We start from the raw sequence: 20425 nt of genomic DNA, 5'->3' as shown, positions 1-20425 counted from the left end.
AGGATGTTGCTTCATCTTCTGATTGTAATGACTGAAAGATATATATTTATTTTTTCAAATGAATACTTTGCTTTAATGTTATTTGAACATATTGTACTGATTTATATAATGAAACCATAGTTACATCTTTCATGTTTGAAAGTCGGCTATTTGAAAATCTTAATGTAATTAAGAAACATGAAAGAAAGAAAGAAAATTATTCCCATGAACTCAAGGATATACCTAAAATCACTTAATAGAGTGTAAACATTCGTTAAGCTATTCCACCCTTTGAATAGTTAGTTTATCCATACTTCTTTCAAGCTGCAGTATCCTCTTCCTAAATACAGATCAAATCAGAAGGGGAAAGGAGCATCTCTCAAAAGATAACGCTCAAAAGAAGAAATGTGTGTCTCTTCAATGAGAAAAACAAACTGTAAAACCTATAAGTATCTCAAAAGTCAAAACATTTCTGAGCCTTTGGAGCATGCACTGGAGTATGGAGAATGTTTCTTTTCACTGTGGCAGCATTTCTGTAACCATTCATTTTGCTTTTGAGAATAACAGCCTCAGGGTATCAAGAAAAGATTAAATCATGGATAGACAAATAGTAAATGTATATATTTGGAATATATTTGGAAAAAATTCTCTAGGATAAAGATCCTTGATGTTAAAAGATCTCATCTATTTTGTGCTTAAAATAGTACTTTCTGTATAGTAGGTGCTCAAAAAAAAAAAAAAACCTTCTTGGTGAATTAATGGATGATTTCCTTGTTAAATGGATGTGGTTAAGAAGATTTTTGTTTATTTAAGTCTCAATTATCCAGAAGGCTTAACTTACTGAAGAGTTCAGGATGCTTAAGTTCCTTTTAGACTTTTATAATAAAAATTGATTTTGATGTAACTTCATTTAGCTGCATCTCGGCAGTGTCCTAATATATTTATTTTGTAGTTTGTACTCTTCCTAAGAGTTTAATTGTTGTTGAACTGGCAACACAGTCACAGAATCCCACAATTGTGGAATCGACCCAGATTAAAATTTAAGCATTTTAATGTAATTTTTAGCTCTTTTAGAAATCTTTTGTCCAAATCCGCTGGCTCTCCTTGATGGGAACCACACAGGAACTTCTCTGGGAGGCATTTCCTGTGGAAAAGAAATATCTTGCACATGTGACCCCCACCCAGACAGAGGGATGACTTTCAATCTCTTTAGGAAGAGCACCATCCACTGCACAAGTGACAGTCAAGGGAATGAGGTTTGGAGGACCCCTGACCCTCACTGTGAACTTTCTGGTTCTGTTGGTCAGTGCCCACTCCTATATACCCTAAATGGGTTCAGAACACCTGGACCACATCCTTTATATTTCTATAATGAGATGTGGTGTTTTCTTGTGAGTTTAACTTTGTCATAAGTGGAAGTGTCGAAATTACATGCCATAGCTAAAACAGATATTTCCAGCAGTGCCAAGATGTTTGACTAGGTAAGATGCTAATCATTCTACTTGCTGGTGGAGTGGTGAGGAGAGTGGGGCAAGAGAAGAATGGAAGCTGGGATAGAGTGAGGGTGTGGCACCAACCTTGGAATACTGCATCATTGGCAGGGGAGCCCTGAGATAGAAGAGCAATCCAGTGAGAAAAGGCTACACATGATGAGAGGCATTTAACCTTTCCTTGATCTTCCTCACCCTCCAACTGGGTGGTATATATCAGAATCCAGTGAGATTTCTTTAAATGCAGATGCCTAGGTCCCCAGCCAGGCTTATTGAATGGGCAAATAGAAGCAGTCTCCACCAAAGAGGAGATAGTTGAGTTCAGACTCTATTTCAAATTATGCAGCACACAGTATACCCTCTCATAAAGAAGACCTAGCTTCTTAGAGGAAGCTACTGAATGACTTAGTCTATTTTGTCCTTGTCCTTGAATGTCTGCATCAGAATGAGAAGAGTGGTCTATTAGTATCCTAGGGCTGCCATAAACCATGAACTAGGTAGCTTAAAACAACAGAAATTAGTTCTCTCACAGGTCTAGGGGTTGGAAGTCTGAAATCAAGGTGTTGGCAGGGCTGCACTCTCTCCTATGGCTCTAAAAGGAGGGTCCTTCTTGCAGCTTCTGGTGGCTCCTAGCATTACTTGGCTTGTGGACACATCACTTAAATCCCTGCCTCTGTCTTCACATGGCCTTCTCCCCAGTATCTCTGTGTCTCAAATCTCCACTTCCACTCTCTTAAAAGCACAGGGAGCTCAGCTTGGTGCTCTGTGATGAGGTGGAATGAGGTGCTCTGTGATGCTCTAGATGGGTGGGATGGGGGGGTGGGAGGGAGGTGCAAGAGGAAGGGGATATATGTATACATATAGCTGATTCATTTTGTTGTACATCAGAAACTAACACAACATTGTAAAGCAATTATCCTCCAATAAAAAAATAAAGGCAAAAAAAAAAAAGGACATCAGCAGTCACTAGAGTTAGGGTTCACTCTGGTAATCCAGGATAATTCATCTCAAGATCATTACCTTAATTGTATCTGAAATGACCCTTATTCCAAATGAGTTCCCATTCTAATGTTTTAGATGATTGTATCTTTTGGGGGACATCATTCACCCCACTACAAGTGGTGACTGCTATTTAGTACCAGAGAGGCAGCTTATGGTAGGCATCCTGAGACTGAGGTAGGGAGGAATAAGTGAAAAGAGACAGTAAATATGTCTTAATATACATGAGTATGTTAACACCAGTAAATGAGGATGTAATGGTTAACTTAACTCTAGATAAAGGCACCCTGATAGGAGGCCTGGCACGTGAAACTATTGGCTAAAACTCTTGCTTTGAACAGAAAGGCCAAAAAGGTGAATAGTCTTCCAAACAGTAAAAATTTCCTGATGGGTAGATGCTATTGTAGAGCACCATCCTAAGGTAACTTCAGGGGTTACCTTAGGGGAAGAAACTCTTTTGCCATTATTATGTCTCTGTTTCTGTGATCCCATCTATCAGCTCAGTTGGAGAGAAAGAGGAGATAGGGTGGAAGTCTCTCTGCTCACTTTGATATTTCTGTGGTTTTGGTCTTCAAGTATTGTAAAGCCCCTAAACAGTTTCCATTTACAAAGCCTACAACCCTGACTGATGAGTATGAGTTTCCAGTTGGGACATCTTTGAATTATGAATGCTTCCTTGGGTATTTTGAAAATATGTTCTCTATCACCTGCCTAGAAAACTCGGTCTTGTCAAGTGTCAAGATATTTAGAGATATGAGTAACCCCTTCCTGGGAGCCAATTCATGTATATCAAAGAATCTGTGAGATCTGATTTAATTTGTTCAAATTTTGAAGGTGAGACATCTAAGTTTGCCCAAGGTATTTAAATGGAGGGTGGACTTGTAAGTCATCCCTTCTTATTACCTTGCATTTCTACACCTTGACTAGATATTCATTTCATAGGAATGGCTCTCACAAGAGGAATTGGAGGAAAATTTTCCATTCACTGGGGGTACCCTTGGTGGCTAAAACCATGAAATGAATAAAACAGGGGCACAAGAAAATTATGTGGGTCACAGTGAATTGCGCTTGGCTAACTAAGATAGGAGGAAAATCCCAAATTTAAGGCCTTTGATTTAGGCTGATGGGATGGAAAACCACAAATGACCTTTATTGGGTGATTTGATGGGATTATTTAACCACAAATGACCTTTATTGGGTGATGCTCATTGATCTTTTTAAAAGCAGGTGCCCTATAGCTACTTGTATGGTGAGTTTTCTCAAAGTGGTCAATTCTGTAGAACAATCAGAAGTATACAGGCTGTTCAGTATGCTACACTCCAGTCTGAATTTAAAAACAAATGTAAATTGAACTGTACACCTCATCCCGAATTCTGCTTCTTTTCTGTAGGAAAATCATGTGGAAAACCTCCAGAACCCTTCAATGGCATGGCGCATATAAACACAGATACCCAGTTTGGATCAACAGTTAATTATTCATGTAATAAAGGGTGAGTTGGGAGCACTATCTTTGGAATGTGAGTTGCAGAACAGCAATGCCAACCTTCCACCCAGTCAAAGACATGCAAACCAGACTACTGACGTACGTACTTCAAAAAGTAAGCAATAGGACTTCTGGGTAGAGATGGTAGCTTGAACAACATAGGCATGTGACCAAGGAATCTAAAAAAAGAAGGCGCAATGTGTACCTGTATTAAAACTAGGGGAGGGCACCATGCCTCTGCTGAAGGTAGTCCATGAGAAAGATATTCACTGGATAAAAAGGACCAGCTTGTCAAATAAACAAAAGGAAAAATGCTGGTTGAACCATGCAAACATCCTTAACAGGTTAGTGGGTGCATAGCTGATTAGAGGACCCTGGGGCAGGGTTTGGGAGGATAAATATTAAAGGTAACAGCAGCTCTGGGAAATGTAAGTGTTAAAGTGCACACAGAGTGGGGACCTTAAGGGAGTTCTTGCGCTTGACTTTTCCCTGGAATGGGGAAACATCCTAGAAGCCATTGCCTCAACTTAGAGGGAGCAATTAAAGAATGTTTACTAATTTTCATTTGGCACAATAACTTAGAGGGAAAAAAGATATCTATATTAAATCTTCCTGCAAAAACTGTCCCTAGTCATCAGCCCCATGCTATTCTGCCCAGGCTATTATACCTATGATCCAGCAAGTTTAAACTAGGGTAAATCAATATTCACCCCTTCTCACTTTGTCTGAGCTTGGGAGACTTAAAAACTTCCATACAATCTCATCACCAGTCCCTTCTCAACTCCCCTTAGGAATAAGCCTAAAGCTCTCTCTGTAGTGAGCAAGCCAAAACATCATTAAATATAAGGTAAGATACAGCAATTGAAAATAAAAAGACCAATTTGAGAAATCAGAGAAAATATTCCTCTATAAATCAGAGTATTCCAATAAACATGGGAATAAGCTACAAAATAGGATATTAGAAATCTCTCATGTGTGTTTATAACATAGAATCTATGAAAGGCATTTATAAGATTTAATGATCTGATATTAGGAAAATTTACCTATGGATAAAGCACACAGGAATTTAAAAAGCAACAATAATCAGGAGATTGAATCCAGGAAAAAAACAAAGAGATTATTAGAAAATAAGATTAAATTCTCCAGAATTAATCCAGGACAAAACTGGAAATTATACACATATTCACTCACACACAATCTAGATATGAGAAAAACAAAAGAAAGCAGAAAACAGTGAAGCATTAATTAGCACATAATGGAAGATAGTTTCTCAGACCAGAATAAAAAAGACTAGATTGTTTGAATCTTTAAGGCTTACTAAACAAATGCAAGGTTAATGGTAAGAGGCACTGCCCCTACATGAAGGAAATTTATGAAATTCAGATACTGAATAAAAATACTGCAACTATCGAGAGATAAAATAAACAGAAAAAGAAGAACTTCATATTGGCATCAAAAGTCTCTTCCACACACTAAATTGCAGAAATTAGTGTTTGAGAGAAAATATTATGCCATAAAATATCTGTGCTCAGCCAAGCTATCATTTATCTCCAAGGCACAGATATATAGTCTTACATGAGTAAGAACCCAAAACATATGCCAATTAGATATGCTTCCTGAAAAAAGAATAATTCTCACAAAAATATGAGTAAATTTTTAAAAGAAGAAATCAAAGACATAGTAGTGAGTCACAAAACTATTTAAACAGAGTTAAAATTGTTATTTTTAATATGGTTGTGAAACTAAATATAATGGCAGAACTAATTCTTAAAAGAGAACTCATGTATGAAAGGAAGTATAGTAAACTTGATATAAAATAGTAGATTTTTATCACAACAACTAGGAAGTTGGTGATGCAGTAAAATAAATATATATATATATATATGCTTAACTTATAATACATACGGATAAGTACATATTCTTGACATGATAAAGAAAGAAGATATTATTCCATACTAGTATAAAATCAAAATATATAAATTCAAAATCGCAATGGCAATCAAAAAAGCACAACCACTTGGTCCATATGACAAAAGAGGGGTAAGAAAAGGAAGAACTAGAAAGCTTTCTATCTCTCTTGCTGGAAACAGCATCAGCAGAGCAAGAATGGAGCTGGTTTTATACAGTACTGAGTTCCAATCCTGGGAATTGTTAAATAAATAAAAGGAAAGAACACTATAAGCAAGATAAAATGTGTAAGTTATTACAATACCTGTGAATGGCTTAAATTCCCCTTTTGAAGAACAATGCCTTCTAAATATAGTCAATAAAAACTTCAAACTACATGATAATTAAAAGACACATTTCTAAAATAAAATAATAGAAAAATTCAATTTATAATTGTATCAAACAATAAAATCCTTAGACATAAATTTAACCAAGGAGACATAAGACTTATACACTTAATACTATAAAACATTGCTGAAAGAAATTAAAGAAGACTTAATAAATGGAAATACATTCATATTCTTGGATTGGAAGACTTAGTATTGGTAAGATGAAAATACTGCCTAAAGTGATATACAGATTCAATGCAATACCTACAAAAATCCCAACAGTATTTTTTGCAGAAATGGAAAACCATCCTAAATTTTGTATGGAATTTCAAGGGACCCAAAAAACCCAAACAGTCTTGAAAAGAACAAAGTTGGTTGACTCACACTTTTTATTTCAACACTTACTACAAAGCTATAGTCATTAAAATAGTATGTTACTGACATAAAGTTAGACACACAGACCAATGGAGTAACTGATAGCCCAGAAATAAAGCTGCATATTTATGGTCAATTGATTTTCAGCAAGAGTGCAAGGACCACTCACTGCGGAAAGAACTCTCTCTTCAACAATGGTCCTGGGAAAATTGGATATTCACATGCAAAACAATGAAGCCACCTTACACCATATACAAAACTAAATCAAAATGGATCAAAGACTTGAAGTTAAAAGTTAAAATTATAAAATTCTTAGAGGAAAATATAGGGACAAATCTTCATGACCGTGAATTTGGCAATAGTTTCTTAAATATGACACCAAAAGTACAGGCAACAAAAGCAGACATAGACAAATTGGGTTTCATTAAAATTAAGAACATTTTTGCATCAAGACACTATCAAGTTCATTCAGTTTACTATAACAAAATATCACAGGCTAGGTAGTTTATAAACAACAGAACTTTATTTCTCACCATTCCAGGAACTGGAAGTCTGAGGTCAGGGTGTTGGCAGGGTCAACAAAGGTCTTCTTCTAGGTGTATACTTCTCGTGTGTCCTCACATGGTGGAGGGGTTAGGAAGCTCTGTGGGGTCTCTTTTATAAGAGCATTACTCCCACCCATGAGGACTTCACCTTTATGACATACCTCCTAAAGGCCCTACTTATTAATGCCATCACTTTTGGAGGTTAGGATTTCAACATATGAATTTTGGGGAGACATAAACATTCAGACCATAGCATACACTATCAAGAGATTGAAAAGACAACTCATAGAATGAGAAAAAATATTTGCAAATCATATATCTGACAAAATTAAATATACAGAATATATAAAGAACGCTACAACTCCACAAGAAAAAGACTACCCAATTTAAAATGGGCCAAGGACTTGAGTAAGACATTTCTCCAAAGGAGGTATACAAATGGCCAATAAACACATAAAAAATGCTAAACATTATTAATCATTATATAAATGCAAATTAAACCCATTCATACCTCTTAATATGACTTTAATAGTAATTATTAATAAACAGAAAATAAAAAGTGTTGGTGAGAATGTGTAGAAATTGGAATCCTTGTACATTGCTGGTGAGAATGTAAAATGATGCAGCCACTATAGAAATTGTTAGGTATCTACACATGAACTATTTTGCAGCAATCAAAAAGACTTAATTAGATCTTATATTCAGTGATCTGGATGGATGATCATGATGTGATATGGACTGAGAAAACAATTTGTAGAGTTTGTTTTCAACTTGGAAAAATAATGACAAATTTTGAAGAGATACTCTATATGCATATATATGTTTGAATGTGCTTGGAGAAAGTAGGGTTATCTGAAATACATGGTATTCTAAGCAAAATCATATGTTGTAATTTTCTGTTGTTAAGTTACTGAAAAGAAATAAATTAAACTTAAATAAACAAATAGCCAAGGAGCAGATGTTAACCTGGACGAATAAAATGTAGATTGCTTTGACAAAGGGATGGCAAACTTTTTCTGTCAAGACCCAGATAGTAAATACTTTCAGCTTTGTGGGCCATATAATCTCTAACTACTCACCTCTGCAGTTGCAGTGGGATAGTAGCCCTAGACAGTGAATGAATGAATGTGTGATACAGCATACATGGGGCCTGCAGAACTCAGTTTGCCAACCTATGGTTAGATGAAAGAGCATTATTTTTCCTCAATTTCTTTTATTATTCCAAGCCAAGGAGGTTCTAAAAAGAAGTAAAAAGATAAATTGATAAAATAATAATAATAGTTGAAAACATCAGATTGGGTAAGCAAAGGTACAAAAAATAAGACATTGATGGATGAGGCTGCTTTGGTACATGTGTGTTGAATTTTGTACCTTACAGAGAATGTAAGCTCTTTCTAGGAACCATTTATAAGAGTTGATAGCATATCACTCCACAGGGTGTACCTCAATAGATTTGAACATAGGAGAAACTAAAACAGCTACATACTCTTATTATAATAAAAATAACACTAGGAATTAATGACAAAAGAATAAATAAAAGTTCAAGTTTTGGATCTTAGTCAAAGAGAGAATTAAAACAGACATTACAGATTACATATCAAATAACAATAAGGAATGATTATTGAGTGCATGAGCCCTGAGAACTCTTCTAGTGCTTTACATGAATTAACTTAATCTTGAAAATGACTCTGAAGTGAATATTACACATAGCCCCATTTTACAGAAGAGAGAAACTAAGACAGAGGGATGAACCAATTTACCAAAACTCACAGGACAGAGGTTGAGGTTAGAATTTGAATATTGCCAGTCTGCCTCAACAGCCCATATTGGTAAACCTTACATTATTCAGCCTGTTCATTATGAATGCTGCTGCAAATATTACTCATGAAAATTTCTGGGATGCTGATGCCAAAACTGTCCTTAGAGAAATAGTCAATACTTTTGTTATCTGACAAAAAGTTTTCAAATAAATGAACAAAACATTTTACCTAAGAATTTTTAAATGACTAGAACATGAACATATAAAAGAAGCTGGACTAAGAAATTAATAAAGAAAGGAAATTTAAAAAAAGGAAAAAGGGAAACGATAAGTAAAAATCTCAGAGTAGTTTCTTAAAGTGGCCAATTAAACAAACAAATCTGCAAATACACGTGAATGAGAAAGGAGATATCGTAGATATTGAAGGGATTCAATCAATACTAAATAAAAATAGTATATCCTCTCTATCCTAATGAAATTGAAAACATCCATGAAATGTGCCATTTTGTAGGAAAAATACAATTTCCAGGATGTACTTAAAAATACATAAATCAGCTGATAAACCTGTATCTACTTGAGTCTCTGTTGTCAGTCTTTTTGGATATATAGCTAGGATTGGAATTGCTAGACCATATGTTAATTATATATTAACTTTTTGAGGAATAGCCAAACTGTTTTCTACAGTGGCTGCACCATTTTACATTCCCACCAACAATTACAAGCATTCCATTTTATCCACATCTTCACCAATGCTTTCATTTTCCATTTTTAAAAAGTTATTATTAAAAAAAGCTCAAAAAAGTTATTATTATAGCCATCCTGGAAGGTCTGAAGTGGGTTTGACTTGGATTTCCCTAATGACTAATAATGGTTAGTATCTTTTCATGTGTATATCTTTTGTACATTTGTATATCTTCTTTAGAAAAATGTCCATTCAAGTTATTTGCCCATTTTTCAATTGGGTTGTTTGTCTTTTTGTTGTTGTGTTACAGGAGTTCTTTATATATTCTGTATATTAAACACTTCTCAGATAAATGATTTCCAAATATTTTCTTTTATCCTGTGGATTATCTTTTCACTCTCTTGATAGTGTCTTTGATGTTGACTGGGGCTGCAGTCATCTGAAGGACTGATGGGGCTGAGAAATCTGAGAATGTTTGGAGGGGTTTGGAGGGGTTTGGAGGGCAGATGGGAATCTGTACTTTACAAATGTAGAATTGGTGCTTGTGTCCAATTTAACCAGCTCTTCCTTCTAAAGGTAGCTAAGCCCAGTTAACATCTGGGTTACACATATATTTTTAGATAAAAAGGCTAGAAGGATTCATAGCAAAATATTAGCTACTACGAGTGGTGCTATCTTGGATGGTGATATTTTTGATCTTTGGGTTATTCACAACTTCCAAATATGTCTACAATGAATGTATGTTAACTTTTATAAGCCAATAAAATTCAATTTTAAATTTCTTTTTTTTTTTTAAAAAAAAGAGGACTGCTGAAAATCATATCTGTGAGCTACTTTTAGTAATTTGCAGCCTACTGAATGTCTCCATAGATTCCCTCCACTGCTAAATAGTTCAAAGTACATGAACAAATAGGAAAAGATAAAGATGACACCATCCTAGCCCTTGATTCTCCCATCCCTGACCTTACTTAATGGGCTCTCCAATGCCTCAGCATGCTTCTCCACAGTATGTATGATGCTTATAGGGAAAGGAATCTCATGGCTCTTGAACAACAATTTAGAGTTGTTCTATACAGAAAACTATACAGATTTCTAATGCTCAGGGGAACTGAGTGGGCTCCAGTAAAAGAAATTCACAGAGATGGGAAATCCATCCAGGAAAAAAATTACAACATAATCACTACTACAGCATACTAGTGTCTTACAATATGTTCAAAAATATTCACTGCTTTTTACAGTCATACAGAGGCTGGAACCTGCTTCACATTTTTACTCCAAAGCTCTAGTTTAGTCATAGTGAGTACATTAAGAGCAGCCTTTATAAGGTCAAAAGTCAGAGGATACCCGTGACCCTCTGCTCCTAAGGCAACATTTAAATGTATGATAGGAGACAGGCGGAAGGAAACACACATGTAGTACAGGGATGATTATCCTCTTTCCTTACTAAAGTGGTTCTCAAAATGTTTGTTTGCAGACGTTTTGAAGATTAAATATTTGTTGGCACACTTAAAAGATTTTAGAACACAGCTCATAAAAAACAAGGTAACAATAAGTAAAATTTAATCACTACCTAAATATAAAAGTGACTTACCGTGTCTACCAAAATATTCACTGTCATTGCTCTACCAACGTGGTTCCCACCATCTTTTTGTTACTGTTTTGGGAAGAGCTGGTATACCAGTTAAGATTAGATTAAGTTGTAAAAGACAGAAAAAACACAAAATAACAGGAGCTTGAACAAGATAGCAGTTTACTTATCTCTCATGTTAAGAACCATGGCGGCCCAGGGCTCATACAGTGGCTCCAAGATCCACAGAAACCTGGGATCCTTCCATTAGAGAGTCCATCTCAACTCATGGTCCAAACTTCATTTAGCAAAGAGCAAGAATGGAGGAAGGGAACACTTATCCCTGTGAAGACACTTTCCAGACACTCCATTTACATCCCTCTAGCCAGAACATAGTCACACGGCTGTAAGGGAAGCTGAGAAATGAAGCCGTTATTGAAAGTGGCCAATGGTCCAGTTAAAAATACAGGGTCATGTTACTAATGAAGAAAAGAAAAGTGGATACTGGAGATTCCAGTAGTCTCTGCTACAAATGGGTACTGCCCTGATCACATGTCCTAGGTAATCAAAAGACAGATTTCTTAACTGTTCCAGTAACTACCTCACTGTTATGTGACTTTGCATTACACCCATCACCTTTTACTTTATTAAGTTTAGCCCTGCTGTACATTGGAACATATGAATAGCTTGGCTGAGTATCTTTTGTGACATTTCTCACAGTAACAACATAGAGATGTAATAAATAAAAAATAAATGATGAAGTTTCAAATTTTGTGACCTACTTTGAATGATTTTATGACACAGTGGGTGAGTACCCCTGCTTTCTACATTTCAAAGGTCAAATGGTTAGCTGTTTCCTCTGACTCTCATTTACTAAGTCTTCAGGGTAAAGCCTTCATTCTTTCCTTCACTCAATAGATATTTTTGAGCACCACATGCTTGAAAGTCTCTAGGCTAGGTGCTGAAGAGTGTATATATTTCAGTAAGACATCTTCCCTCCTAATCAAGCACTTATAATTTCTTATCTGAAAGTACAAATGGATAAAATAATTCTGAGGTACCTTTAAGCCAAGTACAGAAGTATCCCATGAATAATAACGGGAATATTGCAATGAGTTGTGAGGGGACTAGGAATGGAGATGGATTAAAAAGGTAAGAATTTTAGCTTGCCCTGAAGAATAAAGACTAATTTGTAGGTGGAGATGTGGTTTCTTTCTTGAGGTCTCTCATGTTTTAATCTGTCCTGTAATTTGTAACATCCTCCTGCTATTGTTTTCTCATGGTGATTTAAGTGGGAAATCTGTGTAGAGTCTAATCATTTTTCATTCTTTGCTTCTAGGTATCGACTCATTGGTTCCCCTTCTGCTACTTGTCTCCTTTCAGGCATTGATGTCACTTGGGATAAGAAGGCACCTATTTGTGAGAGTGAGTTGAATTATTTTTTCCCATAATTCCCTCCATTTTATCCTTATTTATCCCTGGAATTATGAAGAAGGAATTGAATCCTTCTTGCACAGAGTTGTCTCTCAGTTGTGTGAAACTTGGAGTCATGTGCTGCATGGTCCTCCTGGTTTTTCTTTACTTTAGGAGGTAATTTATCTGAAACTGTGGATTTAAACTCAGGTAAAATTGCCCCACTTTCCTACTTTGATAATAAACTCTCAGTATAATGATCATTCTCCTTAGTGACTAAACTTAAAAGATACTAAAGAAAATTAATTTTGTCTCTACAACCTCTTAATATCACATTATAAGCCCAGGAAGTAGATTACTCCCTTCCTTATCATTCTTACTCTGAAGCATAAAAGATCTTACAATCCTTAGCAATTTTCCCAAGCCTCGGGTTATTCTGCTTTTTATTCTTCCCTCAAATTCTTCCAAGCTCATGCCCTAGTTGTATTTGTTCTTGATTAGTTGGCCATTCATCTTTTCAATGGAATATTGTAAAGTGAATCTCCAAAATTTTGAGGACGATAGAAGAATGATTGCAAATTGGTAAAGTATTAAGGCTGTGAAGAAATCAGTATCACATGCAGAATTGATGGCAGTAAAAGTGGGCACAAACTTCTGGAAGGCTAATGAACAATATATACTAAAGCCTTAAATGCAAATACCCTTTGACCTAGCGATTCCATTTCCCAGAATTTATCCCAAGATAATAATCATCATGGACTTTTCCCGTGATTTTCATCCAAAGACACTCAATGCAACAATATTTATGGTAGTGGAAAATGTTAGAAATCATGGTTTGTAAATAGCTGATGGAAGACATAAGGCCTATTAAAAATGGTTATGATAAGTTTTTAAGAAAGGTAAAAAGTATACCATGAAGAATTAGAGATTGAGATGCCACATCCAAGTGACAATAGATAGTATATTTATATATCTACATCCTAGAATATTATTCAGCCACCAAATATACCATAGAAACTATAACCATAGACACACATGCACGTGCACACACATATCTGAAACAATATACATTAAATTATTAAGAATATTTATTTTTGGACCTTATCATTTTTTGTTTGTCCACATTTTATAAATTTCCTACAATGAATATGTTCATTATATTCACAGGTATTCCTCCAAAAAATACTGTCCTTTTCCCACTGGGTTATTTTCCCTCCGGAAAATAACATTGGCTTTTAGATATCCAAAGACATAAATGAGAAACTATAAAAGGTACCTTCTTTACTTGCCAAAAAATATTAAATTCTCTGAAAAAAATTCAAATTAGCAAGGTATTATCATTTACTATATACAATTTTCAAGGTCTGGCACCTTTTGTAGGAGGTTATCTTTAATGAAAAATGTTTCCACTTCTACTATATTTATAGGTCAATAAACATTTAACTGAGTCAATATTGGTCATGTGTGTACATGTGAACGTATGAATAGTCAATTATACCAGTATGTTTTAAATTACTATGTTGTGATAGAACATAGTAGTCATTTAGCATTTTATTACCCCAAATCTGTGATTATTTCCTCATGTCTTATCTTTTATATTTTCTTTTCAACCTTTTTTTTGAAATATATTAGACATATAGCTTTATGTAAATTTAAGATGTACATTCGTATATTGTAATATGATTGTCATCATAGGAATAATTATCACCTCCATCACGTTACATAATTATTCTTTATTTTTAGTAGTTGGAATAATTAGTTTCTAGTCTCTCAGCAAGTTTTATGATTATAGTATAATGTCGTTGTGTATATTCATTGATCTGTGCATCTCTAGGGCATATTTCTACTTGTTGTAAGCTTATACTCTTAGACAGCATCCATCCTGTCCTCCCATCCCCTGGTAATCACCATTTTATTCTGTTTTTAAAACTTGGCTTTTTTACATTCCACATATAAGTGGTATCTTACAGTTCTTGTCTTCCTCTGTCTGACTTATCTCATTTAGCATAACGTGCTAAAATTCCATCCATGTTGTCACAAATCTCACTTAGCCTAATGTGCTAAAAGTCCATCCATGTTGTCACAAACGGTAGGATGTCCATCTTTCAATATTTCATTGTATATGTACCACATTTTCTTTATCCATTCATCTATTGATGGACACTTAGGTTGTTTCCATATCTTTGCTATTGTAACTAATGCCATCATGAACATGGGAGTGCATACACCTTCTTGAGTTAGTGTTTTTATTTTCTTTGGATAAATACTCAGAGGTGGAATTCCTGGATCTATTTTAAGATTTTTTTAGGAACCTCCATATGTTTTCCATAGTGGCCACACCAATTTACATTCCTACCGCATTTGCACAAGTGTTCCCTTTTCTCCACATCCTCATCACCACTAGTCATCTCTTGTCTTCTTGATGACAGCCATTCTAACAGATGTGAGGTGATATCCCATTGTGGTTTTAATCTGCATTTCCCTGATGATTAGTGATGTTGACCATCTTTTTATGTACCTGTTGACCATTTGTATGTTTTCTTTTGAAAATTGTTTAGTTGTGCCCATTTTTCAATCAGATTTTTTGTTTTTTGTTATTAAGTTGTATGAGTTCTTTATATATTAAACCCCTTATCCAATACATGGTTTGCAAAAATTTCCCCCCATTCTGTAGGTTTCCTTTTAATTTTGCTAATTGTTTCTTTTGCTGCACAAAAGCTTTTAAGTTTTAAGTTTGATGATTTTTCCTTTTGTTGTTTGTGCTTTTATTGGTATTGTATTGAAAAAGTCATCACCATGACTAATGTTAAGAGCCTCTTCCCTACACTTTCTTCTAAGAGTCTTATAATATCAGGTCTTATATTTAAATCTTTGATCCACTTCAAGATACTTTTTGTGAGTGATATAATATAGGGATCCAATTTCATTGCTCTGCATGTGTTCATCCAGTTTTCCCAGCACCAATTGTTGAAGAGACTATCCTTTTCCCATTGGGTGCTCTTGCCTCCCTTATCAAATATTCATTGACTGTATAAGCAGGGGATTAATTCCGGGCTTTCTATTCTGTTCCATTGGTCTATGTGTTTATTTTTGTACTAGTACTGTACTGTTTTTTATTATTGTAGTTTTGTAGTGTAGTTTGAAATCAGGAATTGTAATACCTCCAGTTTTGTTCTTTTTCATCAGTACTGCTTTGGCTCTTCAAATTCTTCTGTGGTTCCATATACATTTTAAGACTTTTTTTCTATTTCTGTGAAGAGTGCCATTGGTATTTTGATGTGGATTGCATTAAATCTATATAGGGGTTTGAATAATATAGACATTTTAACAATATTAATTCTTTTGACCCATGAACATGGGGTATCTTTCCATTAGTTTGCATCTTGTTCTATTTGTTTCAGCAAAGTCTTGTGAGTTTTGTTGTGCAGATCTTTCAGTTCCTTGGTTAAATTTATTCCTAAGTATTTTATTCTTTTTCATGCTATTGTGAATGGAAAAGTTTTCTTTATTCTTATTCAAATGTTTCATCCTTTGTGTATAAAAATGCAACTGATTTATCTATATTGATTTTGTATCTTGCAACTTTACTGAAATAATTGATTAGTTCCAACAGTGTTTGGGTTGAGCATTTCAGATTTTCTATATACAGAATCATATCATCTGAAAGTAGCAACAGTTTTACTTCTTCCTTCTTGATTTGGATGCCTTTTATTTCCCTATCTTGCATATTCACTCTAGCTAGGACTTCCAGTATTATACTGAATAAGAGTTGTAAGAGTGGGCATCCTTGTATTGTCCCTGATCTTAGAGGAAAAGCTTCCAAGTTTTTCTCCATTTTGTATAATGTTAGCTGTGGATTTGTTATGGCTGGCCTTTCTTATATTAAGATATATTCCTCTATACCCAATCTGCCAAGATTTTTTATCATGGAAGAATGTCATTTTGTCAAATGCTTTTTCTGCATGTATTGACATGATCATATAAGTTTTTATCTTTAATTTTATTAATGTGATGTATTACATTTATTGATTTGGGTATGTTGAACCATCCTTGCATCTCCCAGGGGTAAATCCCGCTTGGTTGTGGTGTATAATCCTTTTTATGTGTTCTTGAATTTGTTTTGCTAATTTTTTGTTGAGAATTTTTGGACTTATATTTATCAGAGATATTGGTCTATAGTTTTCTTTTCTTGTGTTGTCCCTGTCTGGCTTTGTTACCAAAGTAATCTAATGCTGGTCTCATAGAATGAATATGGAAGTATTCCCACCTCTGTAATTTTTTGGAAGAATTTGAGGAAAATTGGTATTAATTATTCTTTAAATTTTGGTAGAATTCACCAGTGAATCCATCTGGCCCTACGGTTTTCTATGTTGGGAGGTTTTCGATTACTGATCCAAACTTTGCTCATTATTGGTCTGTGCAGATTTTCTGTTTCTTCCTGATTCAGTCTTGGTAGGTTTTGTGTTTCTAGAAATTTATCCATTTTTTCTAGGTTATCTAATTTTTTGGCATATAATTTTTCATAAAAGTCTCTTATAGTCCTATGTATTTCTGTAGTATCAGTTGTAATATCTTCTTTTTAATTTTTAATTTTATCTATTTGAGTTTTCTTTTTTCATAGTTAGCCTGGCTAACGGTTTTCCAATTTTGTTTATCTTTTTGTAGAGCCAGGCTTTAGTTTCATTGATCCTTTCTATTGTTTATCTGGTGTCTATTTCATTTACTTCTTCAGAGATCTTTATTATGTCCTTCTTTCTGCTAACTCTGGGCTTAATTTGTTCTTCTTTTTTTTAATTCTTCAAGATGTAAAGTTAAGTTGACTGTTTGAGATCTTTCTAATTTCTTAGGATATGCGTTTATCACTGTAAACGTTCCTCTCAGAATTGCTTTGCTGCATTCCATAAATTTTGATTTGTCTTATTTCCATTTTCATTTGTTTTGAGATAATTTTCTAATTCCCTTTTGATTTCTTCTTTAACCCAATGGTTGTTCAGAAGTGTATTTTTTAGTTTCCACATATTTGTAGATTTTCCAGCTTTCCTCTTGTTGTTGATTTCTAGTTTTATACAATTGTGGTCAGAAAAGATAATTGGTGTCATTTCAATCTCCTTAAATTTGCTAAGATTTGTTTTGTGCTTTCTCATATGATCTATCCTGGAAAATGTCCCATGTGCACTCGAGAACAATGTTTATTCTGCTGCTGTTGGATGGAATGTTTTATAAATGTATGTTAAGTCCATTTGTTCTAGAGTACGGTTCAATTCCAATGTTTCCTTGTTGATTTTCTGGATGATCTATCCATTGCTGAGAGTAGGTATTGAAGTCTCCTACTATGATTGTATTGTTGTCTATTTCTCCCTTTAGATCTCTTAGCATTTGCCTAATATATTACAGTGCTCTGATGTTGGGTACATATGTATTCATGATTGTTATATATTCTTGATGTTCTGACATTTTTATCATTATATAATAACCTTCTTTGTCTCTTGTTATCATTTTTGACTTGAAGTCTATTTTGTCTGACATAAGTATGAATATGCCCTCTTTCTTTTGTTTTACACTTGCATGGAATATCCTCTTCCATACCTTCACTTTAAGCTTATGTGTTCTTTAGAGCTGAAATGAGTTTCTTGTAATCAGCATACACTTGGGCTTTGTTGTTGTATTTTTAAATCTATCCAGCCACTCTGTGACTTTTGATTGATGAATTCAATCAATTTATATTTAGAGTGATTATTGATATGTAAGAACTTACTACTGCTGTCTTATCATTTTTTTGTTTCTCCTTTGTTTCTTTTTCCCTCTGTTTCTGTCTACCTTTGTAAAGTGGTGGTTTTCCATGGTGATTTTCTCAGTCTCCCCTTGTTTTGTTTCATGACTTCTAGAATTTTGATTTGTAATTACTGTATGGCTTACATAAAACATCACATAGATAAAATCGTCCTTTTTATGATGATAGGAATTTATCTTAATTCACCTATAAAATTTCCACCATTTTAGTCCTCCCTTTTTGTATTTTTGATGTCACATTTTATCTTTTTTTAAGCTATAAACTTGTTGAGAAATTATAGTAGCTATAGTTTTTTTTAGTTGAAAGCTATAGTTTTTTTTAATACTCTTTTCCTTAAACCTTTATACTATAATTAAGTGATTGGCCCACTGTTCTAATATTGAAGTACTGTTTTCTAATTCTGACTGTTTATTTTTCACCTTTGCTAGAGTACTGTGTACTTTCATTTGCTTTTATGTCACAAAGTAGCATCTTTTCATTTCAGCTTGAAGAACTTTCAGCATTTCTTGCAAAGCAAGTCTCATGATGGTAAACATTCTCAGTTTTTGTTTGCCCAGTAAACCTTTACTTCTGCTTCATAGCTGAAGAATAACTTTGCTGGATAAAGTATTCTTGACTGGCAAATTTTATCTTTCAGCACATTGAATGTGTCATTCCACTCCATCTGTCCTGTAGAGTTTCTGCTGAGAAATCTGCTAGTAGCCTCACGGCTACTTTGTAAGTTACTTTCTTTTTTCCCAGGCTGCATTTAAGATTCTGTCTTTGTCATTGATTTTTGACAGTTTCATTATAATATATCTTGGAGAAGGTCTTTTTGCATTGATATAATAGGGTGTTTTATTAGCTTCTTGGACTTCCAGTAACTTCTCCAAGTTTGAGAAGTTCCCAGCTATTATTTCTCTAAATACGCTCTCTGCTCCCTTCTCCCTCTCTTCTTTTTCTTGTAGATCAATTATTCTCACATTTGTTTTTCTCATTATATCTGATAGCTCTCATAGGACTTCTTTTATTTTTTTAACATCTTTATTGGAATGTAATTGCTTTACAATGTTCTGTTAGTTTCTGCTGTATAACAAAGTGAATCAGCTATACGTATACATATATCCCCATATCCCCTCCCTCTTGTGTCTCCCTCCCACCCTCCCTATCCCACCCCTCTAGGTGGTCACAAAGCATGGAGCTGATCTCCCTGTGCTAAGCGGCTGCTTCCCACTAGCTATCTGGTTTACATTTGGTAGTGTATATATGTCCATGCCACTCTCTCACTTTGTCCCAGCTTACCCTTCCCCCTCCCCATGTCCTCAAGTCCATTCTCTACATCTGCATCTTTATTCCTGTCCTGCCCCTAGGTTCTTCAGAACGATTTTTTTTTAGATTCCATATATATGTGTTAGCATACGATATTTGTTTTTCTCTTTCTGACTTACTTCACTCTGTATGACAGACTATAGGTCCATCCACCTCACTACAAATAACTCAATTTCGTTTCTTTTTATGACTGAGTAATACTCCATTGTATATGTGTGCCACATCATCTTTATCCATTCATCTGTCGATGGACACTTAGGTTGCTTCCATGTCCTGGCTATTGTAAATAGTGCTGCAGTGAACATTGTGGTACATGATTCTTTTTGAATTATGGTTTTCTCAGGGTATATGCACATTAGTGGGATTGCTGGGTCATACGGTAGTTCTTTTTGTAGTTTTTTAAGGAACCTCCATACTGTTCTCCATATTGGCTGTATCAATTTACATTCCCACCAATAATGCAAGAGGGTTCCCTTTTCTCCATACCCTCTCCAGCATTTATTGTTTGCAGATTTTTTGATGATGGCCATTATGATTGGTGTGAGGTGATACCTCATTGTACTTTTTTTTTTCTTTTTCTTTGTGTTATTTATTTAAAATTAAAATGAGGTTTTAGGTCTCAGCTTTCTGAAATCAACAGACTGTGTTGATTTACTAAAGATATCTCTTCAAAAAGCATTCTTTCTTCCAATTTTCCCTCCCCCCCTTACTCCCTGGTAACTATAAGTTTGTTTTCTACACCTATAACTCTATTTCTG

At 34.7% G+C, this 20425-nt stretch overlaps 1 protein-coding gene across 1 annotated transcript in view; it reads left to right on the top strand.

Annotated features, from left to right (window-relative positions):
* LOC137758350 (complement receptor type 1-like) overlaps nucleotides 1-20425 on the top strand; it is a 177308-nt gene that overhangs the window by 107997 nt on the left and 48886 nt on the right. Inside the window, exons 43-46 of the mRNA XM_068534455.1 lie at nucleotides 1054-1284; nucleotides 3046-3225; nucleotides 3859-3958; nucleotides 12495-12580. Coding sequence (XP_068390556.1) covers nucleotides 1054-1284; nucleotides 3046-3225; nucleotides 3859-3958; nucleotides 12495-12580 — 597 coding nt within the window. The remainder of the gene's footprint in view (nucleotides 1-1053; nucleotides 1285-3045; nucleotides 3226-3858; nucleotides 3959-12494; nucleotides 12581-20425) is intronic.

This window comes from Eschrichtius robustus, unplaced genomic scaffold (genome assembly GCF_028021215.1).
Source record: "Eschrichtius robustus isolate mEscRob2 unplaced genomic scaffold, mEscRob2.pri scaffold_81, whole genome shotgun sequence".
Lineage (NCBI taxonomy): Eukaryota > Metazoa > Chordata > Mammalia > Artiodactyla > Eschrichtiidae > Eschrichtius > Eschrichtius robustus.
The sequence above is the reverse complement of the archived record's forward strand: the minus strand, read 5'-3'. Positions and strand labels throughout refer to the sequence as shown.